The sequence below is a fragment of the Bos javanicus genome, chromosome X (assembly GCF_032452875.1).
Source record: "Bos javanicus breed banteng chromosome X, ARS-OSU_banteng_1.0, whole genome shotgun sequence".
NCBI classification, from domain to species: domain Eukaryota; kingdom Metazoa; phylum Chordata; class Mammalia; order Artiodactyla; family Bovidae; genus Bos; species Bos javanicus.
Genome location: NC_083897.1, coordinates 81,544,273 through 81,563,997, shown reverse-complemented (window position 1 = coordinate 81,563,997; position 19,725 = coordinate 81,544,273). Strand labels below are relative to the sequence as shown.

The 19,725-nt window shown below is 38.3% G+C and overlaps 1 protein-coding gene across 4 annotated transcripts in view; it reads right to left on the bottom strand.

Annotated features, from left to right (window-relative positions):
* SNX12 (sorting nexin 12) overlaps nucleotides 1-19,725 on the bottom strand; it is a 63,097-nt gene that overhangs the window by 33,890 nt on the left and 9,482 nt on the right. The window contains exon 5 of one of the 4 annotated variants that reach the window (XM_061409802.1): nucleotides 6,525-15,252. The exons of 2 other annotated variants lie outside the window; for them this stretch is intronic. In XM_061409802.1, coding sequence (XP_061265786.1) covers nucleotides 15,235-15,252 — 18 coding nt within the window. In that variant the 3' untranslated portion in view covers nucleotides 6,525-15,234. Of the gene's footprint in view, nucleotides 1-6,524; nucleotides 15,253-18,159; nucleotides 18,960-19,725 lie in introns of those variants that run through there. One more of the 4 variants, XM_061409799.1, reaches the window with a different exon arrangement.

Here is a 19,725-nt window from a genome sequence, read left to right as displayed (position 1 = left end):
ATTTATGTATTACTGTATTACATATTTGAAAATTGCTGAGAGTAAATTTTTAATATAATCAACAAAGACACACTGTATCACACAAGGAACTATACTCAATACTCTACAATAACCTTTATGGGAAAGGAATCTGAAAAAGAATAAATGAATATATATAACTAAACCACTTTGCTGTACACAAGAAACTAACACAATATTATAAATCAACTATACTCCAATAAAAACTACTTTTAAAAAAAGGAAAGTAAATCTTAAATAAGTTCTCAACACAAGAAAAAGAAGTTCATAACTATCTATAGTGATGGATGTTAACTAGACTTATTTTGGTGATCATTTCACAATATGAAATTCAATAACTGATATTGAATCATTATGTTGTAAACCTGAAACTATATGTCCATTTACACCTCAATAGAAAATTGTTTGGATTTTTAAAAATGAATGCATTGATGCTGTATGTATAAAATGACCAAAATGTCCAAAATAGATTATGCAGAAAGGAAGTACAGAATGGCATATAAAATATAATATGTGCCCATTATTATAAAAATATAAAAGTATGTGTATAGATGAAACTCTGGAAGACCTACACTAAATTCTTAACAGAGGTTATCTCAGAGTAATAGAACTACCAGATAGAACTCTCTAGACTGTAGGTTTAGTTATTAAGCCATTCTTTTATAATACATATTATTTTTAAAATAATAAGAACACCTTTTGAAAAATAAAGTGAAGGGTGGACTTTCCTGGTGGCTCAGTGGATGGGAATCCTCCTGCTAATACAGGGAATACAGGTTTGATCCCTGGTCTGGGAAGATTCCACATGTTGCACAGCAACTAAGTCTGTGTGCTGCAACTAATGAGCTCATGCACCTAGAGCCCATGCTCCACAAAAAGAGGAGCCACCACAATGAAAAGCCAGTATATCTCAATGAAGAATAGCCCCTGCTTGCTACAACTAGAGAAAGCCCAAGCACAGCAAGAAATCCAGTGTGACCAAAAATTAATTAATTCAAAAAAAGAAAGTGAAGGGGTTATGGATTTGAAGGGAAATGACAAAAGGATTAAGGTAGTGAGAAACCAAAGTAGAGGACAAAGACTGCAATAATGGAATTTTACATTTTCAGTAGAGTAATTCTGGGAAATGGCCAAATCCAGGAGCAGGCAGAGAGATTTTTGTTGCAGAAGTAGAGTGGAGAACACTAGCAGTGGCCAGAGAACTGTGAAGCTGGGGTGCTGCTTGGCTAGTCAAATCACAGAGCTGTCTGATCAGGTGAAGAGCTGGAGTTTGGGTAGAGGGGAGAATAAAAGCTAGATGCCTGAAAAATTGGGACTTGTCTGACCAGGGATCGAAATCTGGCCCCCTTGCATTGAGAGTGTGGAGTCCTAGCCACTGGACCACCAGGGAAGTCCCAATTCCTTCTTGATGTAGTAATTTATTAACTTCTTTTATATTTCCTTATATTTTTTTTGAGAACTCAGGCATCTGGCTCTTATTCTCCCCTCTACCCAAACTCTACACTCCAAAACTAGGGGGCCCAGATTCGATCCCTGTTGGGGGAACTAGATCCCATATGCTGCAACTAAAATCCTGCATTCCACAACTAAGATTGAAGATCCCACATGCTGCAATAAGACTTGGCACAGCTAAAGAAATAAATAAATAAATACTTTTTAAAAAAGAAGAAGGAATAAAAAGGGAATTCCTCAGCAATCCAGAGGTTGGGACTCCACACTCTCACTGCCAGGGGCCCAGGATTTGATCCCTGGTCAGGAAATGAAGATCCCACAAGCTGTGGGAGGCAACCAGAAAAAAAAAAAAATAGAATAAAAAGTAATAATACCAGAAAAGTGAAAGTGAAGTCGCTCAGTCGTGTCCGACTCTTAGCGACCCCATGGACTATAGCCTACCAGGCTCCTCCATCCATGGGATTTTCCAGGCAAGAGTACTGGAGTGGGGTGCCATTGCCTTCTCTGTGAGACATGAACATTGAATATTACCAGAAGGCATGAGCCTTTTAATCTGAGTGTTGAAAGCAATGGTCTGAAAATAGTGAAGAATAAGAATGATGATAATTTCTACTGTGAAACAAATAAAAAAGACTAATGACTGAAAAAGACAAATAACTCTCCAGCATTGGTGACATATCACATATGGCTGGTAAGAATGTACATTAGAACAAACTTTCTGGAGTAGTGTGGGTAGTGTTGAGTTGCTATTGTTCAGTTACTCAGTCCTGTCTGACTCTTTGCAGCCCCAGAACTGCAGCACGCCAGCCTTATCTGTCCTTCACCACCTCCCAGAGCTTGCTCAAACTCATGTCCATTGAGTTGGTGATGCCATCCAATCATCTTGTCCTCTGTTGCCCCTTCTCCTCCTGCCTTCAATCTTTCCCAGTATCAGGGTCTTTTCTAATGAGTTGGTGCTTCGCATCAGGAGGCCAAAAGATTGGAGCTTCAGCTTCACAGCATCAGTCCTTCCAATGAATATTTGAGGTTGATTCCTTTAGGATTGACTGGAGCTTCAGCTTCACAGCATCAGTCCTTCCAATGAATATTTAAGGTTGATTCCTTTAGGATTGACTGGTTTGATCTCCTTGCTGTCCAAGGGACTCTCAAGAGTTTTCAGCACCACAGTTTGAAGGCTTCAATTCTTTGGCACTCATCCTTTTTTATTGTCCAGGTCTCACATCCATACATGACTACTGGAAAAACCATAGCTTTGACTATACAACCTTTGTAGGCAAAGTGATGTCTCTGCTTTTTAATACACTGTCTAGGTTTGTCATAGCGTTTCTTCCAAGGAGCAAACATCTTTTAATTTCATGGCTGCAGTTGCCGTCTGCAGTGATTTTGGAGCCCAAGAAAATAAAGTCTCTTACCGTTTCCATTGTTTCCCCATCTACTTGCCATGAAGTGATGGGACCAGATGCCATGATCTTAGTTTTTTTGAATGTTGAGATTTAAGCCAGCTTTTTCACTCTCCTCTTTCATCTTCATCAAGAGGCTCTTTAGTTCCTCTCACTTTCTGCCATAAGGGTGGTGTCAACTGAGTATCTGAGGTTATTGATGTTTCTCCCAGCAATCTTGATTCCAGCTTGTGCTTCATCCAGCCTGGCATTTCGCATGATGTACTCTGCATATAAGTTAAATAAGCAGGGTGACAATATACAGCCTCGATGTACTGCTTTCCCAATTTGGAACCAGTCCTTGTTCCTTGTCTGGTTCTAACTATTGCTTCTTGACATGCATGCAGATTTCTTAGGAGGCAGGTAAGGGGGTCTGGTTTTACCATTCTCTTTAGTCTCCTTCATTGGCAGATGTGTTCTTTACCACTAGCGTCACCTGGGAAGCCTTGCTAACATGTGAAATGAGTGCAGTTGTATGGTAGTTTGAACATTCTTTGGCATTGCCCTTCTTCTGGGACTGGAATGAAAACTGACCTTTTCTAGTGACCCCATAAGAGACTGAGCCAGACTTGCCTGTTTGTGTTTAGGAGTCTCCAGCGGAGACAAATAGTCCACAGTTTGTTATGATCCACACAAAGGCTTTAGCGTAGTCAATGAAGCAGAAGTAGATAGATGTTTTTCTGGAATTCTCTTGCTTTTTCTATGATCCAATGGATGTTGGAGATTTGATCTCTGGTTCCTCTGCCTTTTCTAAATCCAGCTTGAACATCTGGGAGTTCTCGGTTCATGTACTGTTGAAGCCTAGCTTGGAGAATTTTGAGCATTACTTTGCTAGCATGTGAAATGAGTGAGTGTGAAACTTGCCATTGATATACTGAACTTCATCAAAATTATGAACTTCTGCTCTTCAAAAGATACTGGTAAGAGAAAGAAATGACAAGCTACAGACTGAGAGGAAATGTCTGCATATCTGATAAAGGACTTGTACTCAAAATATAAGAACCCTCAAAACTCAATAATGAGAAAACAAATAATCCAATTTTTTAATGGGCAAAAGATTCTAACAGACATTATACCAAAGATACTCAATACATTAAGTCAAATACAAATTACATACAAATTAAAACCACAATGAAAAACTTAATAGAATTTTTAAAAAACTGACACTACCAAGTGCTGAGGAACTAGAACTAACTGGAACTCTCATACATTACTGAAAGGAATACAAAATTGTATAACCAATTTGGAAAACATTTTGGCAGTTTCTTATAAAGTTAAACATACATTGACTACACAACCTAGCAGTCCCATTCCTATGCATTCACCCAAGCAAAATGAAAATCTGTGTTCACCCAAAAACCTGATGCTAATGTTAACAGTGACTGCATTTTTAATCATAAAACACCAGAAACAACCCAAATGTCCCTCAACTGGGGAATGGAAAAACAAACTGTGGCGCATCCATACACTGAAATCTATTTAGCAAACTAAAAAGGAACAAAGTACTGGTACAAGCAACAACATGGAAACATTTTAAAGGTTGACATGGATTGGAAAAAGCCAATTTCAAAAGGCTACATACTGTATAATTTCATATATATATATATAATTTTTTTAGCCATCCTGTATGGCATACAGGATTTTAGTTCCCCCCAACCCGTGCCCCCTGCATTGGAAGAACAGAGTCTTAACCACTGGACTACCAGGGAAGTCCCTGTATGATTTAATTTATATGACAGTTTTGAAAACACAAAACTACAATGACAGAAAATAGGTAGTGAGTACTAGGAAGTAGGGAGGAGTTGACCATAATGGAGAACTGGGGAATTTTTTGAAGTGATGGGTCTATTCTGTATCTTGATTATCATGGTTGTTACACAACTATAATGCATTTGTCAAAACATGTAGAAATGTACACTAAAAGGAATGAATTTTACTATACATAATTATACCTTAATTAAAAAATGAAAACATAATCCGAGCACACACATGCATACACACACATTCACACTTAGAAATATATGAGAACAAAGGAATAAGGAGATTTGGGGGGTGATGGACATGTTCATTGTGGTGATAGTTTAATGGGCATGTACATATGTCAAAACTCACCAAACTACATTCTTTATGTACAGTTTACTGTACATTGATCATACCTCAATGAACCTTTTATAAAAAGGAGGAATAAACATGAGGGGACTTCCTTGGTGGTCCAGTGGCTGGGACTCTATGCTCCCAATGAAGGGGGTTTGGGTTCAATCCCTGGTCAGGGAACTTGATCCTGCATGCCCCAGCTAAAGATCCCGCATGCTGCAATGAAACTGAGGGTCCCGTGTGCCACAGCTAAGCCTCAGCACAGCCAAATTAATTAATTAATTAAAAAAAAAAAAGACTTGAGAAGAAAATATAAGTGAGTATATTTAAAACCTTGGAGTAGGGACAGCCTTCTTACACAGATGAAAAATAAAAAGCCATAACGGAAAAGAATGATGCATTTGACTACATCAAAATTTAAAGTTTCTATTCTAAAGAGATAAAAAATAAATACAAAAGAATGGGGAAGTGTTTGTAACATACATAGAAGACAGATAATTAATATCTAAAAAATAGAGAACTACAAATCAATGAGAAAAAACAACCCAATAGAAACATGAGCAAAAGATATAATAAGCAAATAAGAAGAGAGGAAATGCAAATAATAAATATATGAAAGGAATATATATAACTAGGCTAATAAGCAGAGAACTACAAATCAAAACATCACCTTTTGCCTTACAGATTTAAAAAAATTATTTTAATTTTTTGCTTGTGCTGGGCCTTCACTGCTGCATGTGGGCTTTCTCTAGTTGAGACGAGCAGAGGTTATTCTTCGTTGAGGTGTGCAGGCTTCTCATTGCAGAGGCCTCTCCTGTGGGGTATCACAGGCTCTAGGCACACAGGCTTCAGTATTTGTGGTGCAGGGGCTTAGTGGCTCTGCAACATGTGGAATCTTCCCAGACCACAGATTGAATTCATGTCCCCTGCACTGGCAAGCAGATTCTTATCCACTGTACCACCAGGGGAATTCCCTGTCTGATTGATATCAATTGTTGGCAGAGGTATGGGGAAATATGTGCTCTCACACACTGTTGTTGGAAATATTCAGTCTTTTGGTGAGCAATACTGTACTATCTATTAAAATGTAAAATGTGCATACCCTTCAACCCAGTAATTCTATTCATTACCTATCCTATAGAAACACTTGCATATATCCACAAAAAAAAGGTAATGAGGGGGGATAAATTAGGAATTGGAATTAACATATACACACCACCATATACAAAATAAACAAGGACCCACTATATAGCACAGGGAACTGTACTGAATATCTTGTAATAACCTATAATGGAAAAGAATCTAAAAAAGAACATATATACACACACACACATATGTATATATAACTGAATCATTTTGCTGTATACTTGAAACTAACATAATATTATAGATCAACTATATTTCAATAAAAATATTTTAAGCCTTAAAAATATAATATGTTTTTTAAAAATGCAATATGCTTTGAACCAATAGCAGTTCTAGGAACTAGTTCTAAAAAAATAATCAGAAACGAAAAAAAAATCAACATACCAGGTATTTATTACAGTATTATTTATAATAACAAAAAATTCCAGTGTATATCAATAGGAGAACATGAGATAAATTTTAGACATTGCTTAGAAAAGACTGACATCCACATAATGACAGATTAATTGTATTGCTATGATTTCTTATTTGTATTTTCTCATTTTCTACAATAATGTTATACTTTCATAATAAGAAAACAATTAAAAATTTTTCATAGTAAAAGTTTTTTAAAAGAGTTAATAGGAAAAAACCAAAAACTAGAAATTCTCTCTCAGTGATCCTCAAACTATATGTGGCAAAGGACCAATATCTAACACTTGTAATTTATGTAATATTATACATCAGTTATATTTCAATTCAAAAAATGAAAATAATTGTTAAATGGTAAATTTTATGTTATGCTTATTTTATCACAGTTAAAAAAGGGAAGTAGGAAATGGTATATGCGTACTATAGAATATGATACAGCATGTCTTATGTAAGAAACACTGATTTAACCTCACTCTCTTAGGTATATTGCCAAATAAAAAAGCAAGCTGTGGAACAATGTAGAGTATATCACTTATATAGGGAAAAATAAACAAAATATATATATTTGTATTTTTAAATACACAGAAGATGATCTGGAAGGACAAACACCAAATTGGTAACACCAGTTTCCTCTGGGACAAGGACCTACATTGGAGAGGCTGAAAAAAACTATCTTTAATGTTTGACTCAAACAACAAAAATATATTCACTAATTACTTGAAGAATCAAAGCTTCAAAAGTATGTGAACTGTAAACTTCCAGATGTTCAAGCTGGATTTAGAAAAGGCAGAGGAACCAGAGATCAAATTGCCAACATCCGTTGGCTCATCAAAAAAGCAAGAGAGTTCCAGAAATACATCTACTTCTGCTTTATTGACTATGCCAAAGTCTTTGACTATGTGGATCACAAGAAACTGTAGAAAATTCTTCAAGGGATGAGAATACCAGACCATCTTACCTGCCTCCTGAGAAACCTGTATCAGGTCAAGAAGCAACAGTTAGAACCAGACAAGGAACAATGGACTGGTTCCAAATTGGGAAAGGAGTACGTTAAGGCTATATATTGTCACCCTGCTTATTTAACTTCTATGCAGAGTACATCATGAGAAATGCCAGGCTGGATGAAGCACAAGCTGGAATCAAGATTGCCGGGAGAAATATCAATAACCTCAGATATTCGGATGACACCACCCTTATGGCAGAAAGCAAAGAACTAAAGAGCCTCTTGATGAAAGTGAAAGAGGAGAGTGAAAAAGTTGGCTTAAAACTCAACATTCACAAAAACTAAGATCATGGCATCCGGTTCCATTACTTCAAGGCAAATAGATGGGGAAACAATGGAAACAGTAAGAGACTTTATTTTCTTGGGCTCCAAAATCACTGCAGATGGTGACTGCAGCCATGAAATTAAAAGATGCTTGCTCCTTGGAAGAAAAGCTATGACCAACCTAGATAGCATATTAAAAAGCAGAGACATCACTTTGCCAACAAAGGTCCGTCCAGTCAAAGCTATGGTTTTTCCAGTAGTCATAAATGGATGTGAGAGTTGGACCATAAAGAAAGCTGAGCAATGAAAAAATGATGCTTTTGAACTGCAGTGTTGGAGAAAACTCTTGAGAGTCCCTTGGACTGCAAGGAGATCAAACCAGTCAATCCTAAAGGAAATCAGTCCTGAATATTCATTGGGAGGACTGATGCTGAAGCTTAAGCTCCAATACTTTGGCCACTTGATGTGAAGAACTGACTCATTGGAAAAGACCCTGATGCTGAGAAAGACTGAAGGCAGGAAAAGGGGACGACAGGGGATAAGATGATTAGATGGCATCACTGACTCGATGGACACAAGTTTGATCAAGCTCCAGAAGTTGATGATGGACAGGGAGGCCTGGCATGCTGCAGTCCATGGGATCACAAAGAGTCGGACATGACTGAGGGACTGAACTGAACGGATACTTTTCCACAATTTCCTGATTAAAAAAGAGTTTTAAAGAGGACTTTTAACTGGCAGGATGAAGGAAAATGCATGATGCCAAGTTCATTTTATAACAACCATAAATGTTTTCTCAATACATCAAATATCTCCTAGCTTTATTTATGTGCATGTACAATGTGGGAAGGGAAACAGGAAGTGCTTGGGAAGCTTTTGGACTCATAATATTCCTAAAAGAATTTTTTAAAATAACATTTACATATTTACTACTACTCATAAATAACGATGGCAAAGTAGTACTGTTCATCAAGTTATAAAAAAAAAAGAGTATCAAAAACTATCAGATTAGAGAAACAAATACATAAGACACCACTTTCTTCAATATTATTAATAGGAAAAGTCTATGGGGGGATATTGGTCAAAAAGAAGAATTTATAGTAAATTGAAGGAGCGAAATAAGAAAGTGACTTAAGAGAAACAAAATTGATTTGTAAGTTGAAAAGAAAAGTATAAGTCAACGAATTCTTGTTGGCAGAACAACAGGGAGAAGTTGGCAGAACTGCTGAATGGTTTACCTCTTTCCTCTGAAAACTGAGGGTGTAAAAAGCATGGCTAAGGTCTATGCAAACAGAGTTGACATTTCAACAAAACATTTCAAATTTCAAGACTGACACTGATGTATACCCTCCTGTGTTCAGATAATAGGGACTCCTGATGATATTAAAGTGAGAAAGGGCATGTGCTAATGAAGTACAATGTTAGATCCTAGCTTCACCTTAGGAAAAGATTTGCTGAGAAATTCAGAACTGTTACACTTAAAATGGATGAGACTATGAGGAAACAGACATAAATTATACACAAAAGCTTAAAATAAAATTTCCAGGCTCAAAAGCTTGCGAGTTCTATGTATTTTTCAAGTACTCAAATATACAAATGGGATCCACATGTGACTGATAATGGATATACACACTTCTTATATACAAAGAATTTTCTCTTGTCATTAGAAAACAATACAGGCGTTACATAGTGGTACCAGTGATTTTATGGTGGTAGCTGTATTTTCTTGATTTAATTTCAGATTTAAATGCAGGGCAATAGTGCATAAATAGTAAAAGAAGATAAATGAAGCCAGAAATAAGTAAACAAGAAACTAAAAAAATTAATATATGTAACTCAACAATTAGAATATCTGCATGCACAAGCCATATAAAACATACAGTTATTAAATATTAATTTCAAATTGTATGAGTGAAATGGCCTAAAAGAATATGGCACAACAGCATATTGTGTGTTCAATTTCTTATAATGATAAAAAAAATGGAGACATAAACTATAAGTTTTAACAACCAACAAGGACCTACTATACAGCACAGGGAACTATATTCAACATTATGCAATAATCTATAAAGGAAAGGAATCTGAAAAAGAATATATTTGTATATATGTATGTCTTCTCTAGTGGCTCACATGGTAAAGAGTTTGCCTGCAATGCGGGAGACCTGGGTTCAATCACTGGGTCAGAAAGATCCCCTGGAGAAGGGAATAGCAACCCACTTCAGTATTCTTGCCTGGAAAATCCCATGGACAGAGGAGCCTGGTGGGCCCCAATCCATGGGGTCGTAAAGAGTCAGACACGACTGAGCAACTAACACACACATATACGTATTAACTGAGTGGCTGTGCTATATACCTGAAACTTACATGATACTGTAAATCAACTACACTCCAATAAAAAATTTATAAAATAAAAAAATTGAAAATTATTTTTTATATAATTTTTAAAACTTTATTAATTTTAATAAAATTTTGGCCATACCATGTGGCATGCATGATCTTAAGTTTCCTGACCAGGGATGGAACCTGTGCCACTTGCAGTGAAGGAGTGGAATCAGGACCATTGGGCAAGTCCCTGAAAATTCTTAAATGAGTTATGTACTCAATGTTCTTCCCGCTTCCCATCACTCCACAGAAATTGCCATTTCAAAGGTCACTAAATCTCACAGATGCCTTTCAGTCCTCATCTTACTTTGGTCTCTCAGCAGCATTTAATACAGTATTAAATGTACTCCTTCCTTTCTTCTTTCCAACAATACTCTATTCCCTTGGTTTTCATGACACCTCACCCTCCAAGTTTTCCTCCTGTGTCTCTTCCCATTCCTTAGCTTCTTTTATGAGCTTCTCCCTTCTACCTCCTATTCCCTCTATAATCCAACCAAAGGCAGATAGGATATGATTGGGAAATTATTATGGAAAGGTTATCAAACTGCCAACATCTGTTGGATCATAGAAAAAGTTAGAGAATTCCAGAAAAGCATCTACTTCTGCTTCATTAACTATGCTAAAGTCTTTGACTGCGTAGATCACAACAAACTGTGGACAATTCTTAAAGAGATGGAAATACCAGATCCCCTTACCAGCCTTCTGAGAAACATGTATGCAGGTCAAGAAGCAACAGTTAGAATCAGACATGGAACAACAGACTGGTTCAAAATTGGGAAAGGAGTATGTCAAGGCTGTATATTGTCACCCTGCTTATTTAAATTCCATGCAGAGTACATCATTCGAAATGCCAGGCTGGATGAAGCACAAGATGAAATCAAGCTGGAATCAAAATTTTTTTTTGGGGGGGGGAAGGTAAACCTTTATTTGGAAAAGAGAATTCAAATGACCATTTAAATCCCCCTTTCATTTCCAAAACAGAAACAAATAAGAAAACAAGGAAAAGATTGTATCTATCAAGCTCCTGCTCTCTGTCATCTTTAGCCATTTTTAAACTATATTTCCTTACAGAAGAGAACAGCTGATGATGGGCTCTAGTTCTAGGTTCTAGGAACCAAGAAAGAGACAGAGTGGATGGTGGGGTGTGGACAGATGGGCCTGGGGCTCAGACAGGCACATGCCCAGTACCCAAGAAACAATGTTTAAAAATATACATGCATAGATAAATTCCCCAGAACCTAGGCATGGAAAGCTTATAACCATGAATACAGCAGCAGAATTCAAGCTTGGCCTTTAGCTCTCAAAAAAAAAAAAAAAAAGGCGGGGGGGGTGGGGAGAAAACGTGAACCTCAGCTAACTGTCCCTAACTTTAGCCTCTCAGCTATATCCTCCAGTCCCATTCTGGGGGTCACATCTGCAGGGCCAACAGCTACTCTGAATGATGGGAGGTGTGAGGAGGAGCCAGCCAGGAACACCCCACGCCAAATCCAGCAATGAAAGATTAAAGCCTGCAGGTGACTCGTGTGGGCAAGGGAGCCCCCTGAATGGGCCAGAGTGCCCCACCGTACCAGGCAAGGGAAAGCAGAGGCAATGAGCAGCCGAGGCCTTGCCAGCTGGAGCAAACCCTCAAGCACCACCACCTCCAGGTCTCGGGCCACTTTTGCCCAAGGCTGCCTTTCTACTGAGAAGGTTTGGCCTGAGCTAAATATCAAGCTTTTCTAGGGAAAAAAAAAAAGGGAAGGGAATGGGGGACATAGCAAAAAGTAAAAAGCAGTGGGAGGAGAGGAGCAGAGAGTTGCAGCTTAGGTGTGTGAGGAAAGGGAGCAAGTTCCTGAGGTCTTGAGTCCTAGCTGAGGCCGCTGCCTGCTCTCCCCCCGCTGGGACTCCCACCCTCACCCCAGCCCTCCAGTGAGACCAGAGTTTCCTGACAGCTCTTTCTCCTCAGCCTTAAAGAGCTTTGAACCTTGAACCACTATCTCTGCCCACTGATCCCCCGACAGGGCAGCCTGGGGAAAGGGACAAGCCCTAGGGGAAACACACAGGCCTGTGGGGAGCTCTGGGAAGGAGGCTCAGAGGCTGCTAAGACAGCAAATGTACCCCTTAGTCTGCCACTCCAGGTTGTGGCAACCACTTGTTCCAGAGCCCGGATGAAGAGGATCCCCTGGTTGGCCAGATGAATGCCTAATGAAACACAGAGGATAAAAGGACCTGGTTACGCCCTCCACTGGCCCCAAGGCCAACAGCCCCAGTGTGGAAAGCAGGCTAGTCAGAGACAGGCAAGATGGCACATAGCAGTTCCACCCTGAGAGGATGCAGACATGACACAGATTTTAAGCCACTTGTCTGCTGATGAGTAAGGCTGTGTTCCCACTGGTTGGTTGGGCTAATGGCAATTTCTGGAAGGGCTCACACCAGTTCAGTTCAGTCGCTCAGTCATGTCCGACTCCCGGAGTCCACCCAAACCCATGTCCATTGAGTCGGTGATGCCATCCAACCATCTCATCCTCTGTCGTCCCCTTCTCCTGCCCTCAATCTTTCCCAGCGTCAGGGTCTCTTCAAATGAGTCAGCTCTTCGCATCAGGTGGCCAAAGTATGAAAATATCTATCTACTAAGATTATAAATGCATATAGTTTATGATACCACTCCTAGGTACATCTCCTAGAGTATGTGTTCAGATGTTCTCAAAAGGTGGTCCACAGATCTCTAGAAACCCCCAAGATCATTTGAGGGTCTGTGAGATTCAAAACAGCTTCCTTGGTGGTCCAGTGGTTAAGAATGTGCCTGCCAATGCAGGGGACACAGGTTCGATCTCTGGTCCAGGAAGATTCCACATGCTGTAAAGCAACTAAGTATGTGCCGCCACAACTAACCATGAGCTGCAACTACTGAAGCCAATGCACTCTAAAACCTGTGCTCCACAACAAAAGAAGTCACTGCAATGAGAAGCCCACGAACCACAACTAGAGAGCAGCGCCCACTCACTGCAACAAGAGTAGCCCCTGCTAGCTGCAACTAGAGAAAGTTTGTGCACAGCAATGAAGACCCAGTGCAGCTATAAATAAATAAAGTATTAAGATGTGTTTGCCTTTTTTACTGTGCTGACATTTGCACTGATGGTGCAAAAGCAAATGTGGGAGAAAAAGAAAAAGCAAAGGTGGATAAAAGGCAGTGGGACCAAGCTGTACTAGCAGTCACTATTTTTTAACCACCACACACTTAAGAATGTCCTTGATGAAGCAGTAAAAGTTATTACATCTCCATTGTTGAGTACATGGTTTAATATTTTGTATAACAAAACAGAAAGTACAGATAAAGTATTTCTGTTGCATACTCAAGTTGGGTTGTGCCAAGGAAGAGCACTTGTGAAACTGAGTTGTGAGCTGAACTAGTCACTTTTTAAATGAAACACCATTTTTCTTGAAATAACAACTGACAGATAAATCATGGATATTCAGACTTGGGTTCTTGGCAGGCGTTTTCTCGAAATGGACAAAATGAGCCTGTTGCTTCAAGAAAAACTGACAGAATCTGAGCTTTCGAGAAAAAAGTAGAATTTTTGAAAACTTACACCTCCACCATAGATAGGTTTGGCAGCTTTTCAATACTTAAAGACTTCTGATGAGAGCAGTGGTGATATTAATGAATGTGACTTTTTTGGCTCTGTATAATGAACTGTGTCAACATTTGAAAGATCTGTGTAACAGTGAAAACAACACTTTCCAAACTGCCAATACATGTTATAAAATCATGCACCAGTAAAAGATCTATTAAAGTACAAGGTAGACATGGGTTTTAATGTAACAAAATATGAAACATTTACTAATACAGTTTCAAAATCCACATTAAAAGTAATCTTCTATTTAAGAAACTACCACTTGTTAAGGATTGATGTAATATTAAACAATATACACAATTATTTGAAAAGGCTATTAAAATACTGCTCATTTTTCTAATTACACCTGTGTGATATACTTCAACCAAAACATCATAGTAGATCAAATACAGAAGCAGATATTAGAATCCATATGTTTCCTATTAATCCTATTTAAGAGACTTGCAAAAAATGTAGCACAATTTTACTCTTCTTTTTTGGCTTTGCAAAAGTAATTTTTCATATACAAATACCATTTAACATGTAGTTTATTGCTGTTATTTTTAATGACTATTTTAAAATTATCACTTTGTAATTTCTAATACATTGAATAGTGATAGATATAAACCCACATAAACAAATTCTCTTAGAAGTGTAGAGAGTCCTGACATTAAAAAGTTTGAAAACCACTTTCCTAGAGAAACTCTGAGAAAAATGTCAAGTCAGGAAATGTTCATAGCACGGCTCCTTGTAAAAACCATATCAATAAGGAATGGTTAAATAAACCATTTAATAGCTGTTCTATGGCATGTTTGTGTATGGTCAGTTGCTCAGTCCTGTCCAACTCTTTGCAACCCCATGGACTGCAGCCCACCAAGCTCCTCTGTCCATGGAATTTTCCAAGCAAAAAATACCGGAGTAGATTGCCATTTCCTTCTCCAATTCTATGGCATTTTTTTAAATGAAGTAAATCTTGATATTAGTGAAATTGAAATGTTTCAAAAACATTGAATGAAAAACTTTCAGGATATGTACAGTATGGTATACTTTTTGTACAAATAGACAACAACACATTGTCTTTTAAAAAGAGTTGGAAAACTACAAGGATATACAAAACAGTTGATAGTGGCTACCTTTGGGAAGGCTAAGAGGACTAGGGTTGTGGGTAATGGCCAACGTGTACTTTAGCACCATTTTTGTGTAATGTTTTGAGGGCTTCCCCCCCACACACCAAGGAGACTGTACTAGTGTAATTAAAAATAATTGGGGTAAAGGAATAAAGCAACGAGGTCAGGTCCACTGACACTGAGAAAGAAAGGGCACTGGCTCTAATCCAGGCTGAGATGGCCGATGTATTTGCTTCAGTCGGTCTGGAGCTGATGAGTCTAGGAAAAGCGAGCGGTGAAATCAGGCGACGGAGGGGATGGTTGGCTCAAACAGTTTTGAACACCTAGATGGAGAAATTTCTGAGTCAGGCACCCCCTGCTTCCTTCTTGGTATTTAATTCAAAGGAGGCCTTCACAGCCGCAGAGCCCAGCCTCTCCCGCTTCCGGCTTCACCTCTCTCTGTGGCCCCCGTCCAGGTCCCCGACCCTCACTCCCCTGGCCGCATCAGAGGAAGAGCTCGGGACCAGCGGTGGTGGAAGGAGCCCTGCAGGTTAAGGCACGGCCCCTCTAAGTGCTAGGCAAGGAGACTACAGGCAGTTTCGCGGCGGCACATCCGGAGACACAGTGAGACGCCAAAGCGTGGACCTGGGGTGACGGGGTTGGGGGGTGGTTAGAGGTAGCTAGGTTGCGGGATGCAGGAAGTTACCGAACAAGCCAAACGAGCTCCGAGGTATCCCGCCGACTCTTCTAGGTGCCCTGAGGCAGGTTATGCTTTCGAAACCAGTGCCACAGGGTCCCCATTGGTCTTCCATCCCAGCCAACCAGCTGGAATCCCTATGGCCCACCCCCTCGATTAAGAAGCCAATCAGAGGAGAGCATGTGCTTCCCGTTGCATAGGACCAATTAAGTTTGCTCATTTCTGACGTGTGGATAGCCAACCAGAAAAGCGGAGGCCTGGCGAGTCGGCTTCTTATTTCAGTCCCCAACTCTATCTACGTCACTGCCCTTGTCCCGTCCCTACCTGTAATCTAAATAACCGAAAAGGAGATCCAAGCTGGAGGGGTCCTGGTCCAAAAGGCAAAGTGATATTTCCCTGAGTTTCTAAGGAGATTAGCCCTGAGGTCAGATGAGCCTGTGGTTGAGCTATCAGTCCTGTTCTGGGACTGGCCTCAAGTAGTGCCAACCTGAGAAAAATATTGGTCGTCATGAGAGCGCCTCAGATATGTTGCTTTGCCACTAGGCTAGTAGTTTCATTTTCTTCCAAATTGAGGTGGGAAGAAGGCTAGGAACATCCTGAACCTTTAATTGATATGGGTTTTTCTATAATAAGAAGTATAGGGATGCTCAATTAGCAGCGATAACTGCTTATAGAACAACTAAAATGAAAAGTATGGGGAAAATTTTAAAAACCTGACAGTGGTATCATTACAAATAAATGTGCCAGGAAATGCAAATTAAAACTAAGAAAACACCACTTTCACCAAATAGTATGGGTAATTATGAATTGTTTAATATTTTTCCACTTTTGGCAAAGAAACGTTTTGGAGGGAAACAGGATTTCTCCACTTTTGTAAAGTTACAGAAATTCTCATTTTCTGTAAGTGGGAAACTAAACTGCACTCTTTAAGAAGGTAGCTTAGTAGTACCTAACAAAATGTAAAATGCACACATCCTTTCACCCAGGAATTCCTTCTCTCAAAATCTATCCTACAGAAACACTTAAAACACACAAGGTTATATGCAGCATTACTTATAATAGTAGATGATTTCCACCAATAAGTGAATCATTAAATGTTGATAGAACTACACTGTAAAATGTTATGTCACCATTTTTTAAAAATGAGGTAAATTTCCATGTACTAATGAGAGGAAGTTCACACAATATTACAAAATAAAGTTCCAAAATACTTCATAAAATATCCCATTTTGTTTTTAAAACTATATACAAGTATGTGAGTATTCAATGATGTTTACGTGTGTATGAATATACGTATGTATTCATATACATGCATTTGTGCATAGAAAAATGCCTAGGAAGACCCATACCAAATTAGGTTATTCCTGAGGAATGGAAATAGGGTTAGGGAATAAGGAGAAATCTCACTTTTTACATATTTATGTTTTGTTTGAATTTTTTCAACTAGCATTAATTACTTTTGAACTTTCATCACAATAAAACATTTTAACAAAATTGGCACTTTTGTAATCAAAGCTATAATTTATATATTTTAAATAAGAATAACTACATATAGTTATGAGGTGATTATTTTATTTAAAAATTTTGGCTAGGGTCTTCCTGGTGGTCCAGTGGTTAAGGCTCCACCCTTCTACTGCAAGGGATGCAGTTTGATCCCTGGTCAGGGAACTAAGATCCCTCATGTCACTTGGCAAAAAAAAAATTTTTTCTTAAATAATAAAAATTTTGGCTAGAAGGCCTATGAAAAAATTATCATCAAATCACCACTGAGATTCAATGGGTACTCATGACACAACAGAATATGTGCAAAGAAAATCTAATCAGGGTAACTGAAGAGTCATTCATTTCTGGGAGAGAAAACCTAACTGCACCATAGCAAACCTCATCACAGAGGGAAAATTGTGCTTTTACCTTTTTTGATAGCATCACCTCCAGGGTTTCTCAACTCCTTGAGAAACAAGGGTTGAAAACCATAAACATTAGAGATTTAAGATAACTCATATATCATTTAAACCCCCTCACTTTATAGCTGAGAAAACAGGCCCAGAGTGGTGATGCAATTTGCTTAAGGAGCTATGGCCAACTAATAGCATAGCCAGCTCTGAACCCAGGCTTCTCTTTAGGTTTAGTACTCTCTCTACTTTTCAGATCTTCCTGTGTCTTTTCTGATGACATATTAGGGAATATTTTTAAGTCTTATGAACATTAGACATTTCTGTATTTAAAGTTTAGGACAAAAATGCATAACAAAATATTTAATAATATCCCTCCACTAGCACAGATTATCAAAGTTGACTGTATTTGGACAAAAGAAATTAATGGATAAGAAATAACATTAAAAAATATTTTCTTGAAAAGTAATGCATAAATTTCTGTGAATCTAACTGTATTTTACTATTCACTTAAGAACTACCATTTTATCCAATTTGATTGTTCTTCTATTGGCAGTGCCTCTTAATCCTTTACCTTCAGTTTCTCTATATTAAGTAGTTGTTTACCTATATACAAACACTTAAAACCACCACAGAAGTACATATTTAAAAGAAGCCTGCTGTGATTTTAAAACTCCTTTATTCTGTATATTGTTAATGATTACCTGTTTGTCTCTTTTCTAAGGAATGACTTTTCTGTTCTCAGAAGGGTAGATAGACAGATAGACAGGACGGAGAGAGAAAATAAAAGTAAAATAGGGAACAATTCTTTTGTATAACATAAAAAAGATAAGAAGAATGAGGGGTGGTGGGTGGTCGGGAAGGGAGTGGCAGAGAACCACAAGCTAAATTAGTCACAAAGTGTTTGTATTTTTAAAGTAAACTTGAATACTGCGATATATAGATGGACTAACAACCACCTAAACTTCAGGCTATAATTAAAGTGGTATCCAGTTTTAGACTCTATGACTTGGGGACATATGAGGACCTTGGAGAGACTTCAGAATAATAAAGATAAAAGGGTTAAAAATGAGTGAAGTGAGGAAAACTTAGAACTGTTATTGTGTCTGAGAAGACCAGAGATGACTCAACAATCCTCAAAGGTAGGAAGAAATATCTATTTCAGTCAGCAGTTAGTCTGCATTTCCAAAGCAAAAGAGTAATTTTACTTAAATTATTACAGCATGTATTTGAAGATGGAAATGCCTTACCTAGGACACCTCATCAAAAACTCCAAAGAAGCCTGAATGCTGTTCATCTCTCCCACCCTATACTAGCTCAACTCATCTCAAAGAAAGGGTCAAAGGGTAGCTAAGCCATCTTTGGAATGTGAAGACTTAGACTTCCCTTGGGTATATCTACTGTATTCAAAAATTTTTGTTAGCCTCTGTCGCCCAGCTTCCAGTGAAAAGTTGAGTTGCTTCTGTGCTATGGAAAAAGAGGATTAATTAGTAGTAAATACCTAGATGCATGCATAAACTTGAATTTCTTATAAAAAGTATGCTTCTCCTTCTCATTGTTCATGGGCTTGGATTTCGGGTTCTTTCAGAACCCAGTTACATTTGAATCCAAAGAAATAATTTACCTGACTGACATTAAAAAGGAAAAAAGTTAGGACAACTAACTAGATATATCTGGACCTCTTAATTTGTCTCTAGCATTTTTTGTCTTACTGAGATACCTCCTGATCTAAAGTATAAAAAGTATAAAGTCTATGAAGAAAGAGAATGTAATCATTTTATTTGTACCTTGAGCACCCACCCCATCACAGCCCAACTTTTAGCATAAGGCTGGGCACACAGGCAGCTATTGATTAGTACTTATATCGTTATCTGTCAAAATTTTGTTAATATTTTTATAGCTGCTTTTTCAGGTTATTCTATATTCATTCTCCAACACTGCTGCCTATGAAGGCTACACTTCTCTTATTACTCTTCCTTTTTCTCATCTCATAGAAACAGCTGTTCTTCCCTATTCCCTCAGATATCTTTAGGCATCTGATTCCCAAATCTCTTTAACTTCTTCAATTCAGTCCCCACTTTTCTACCTGGACTCAAATATCACTGTTAAGTCCTCTTAATTCATTATGTTTTAATGACATCACTTTCTATACCTTCTTTGCATGCTCAACTACATGATTAAAAGTAGCTTTGACTTCCCAAATGCCAAGATTCCTAACTAACCTCTCA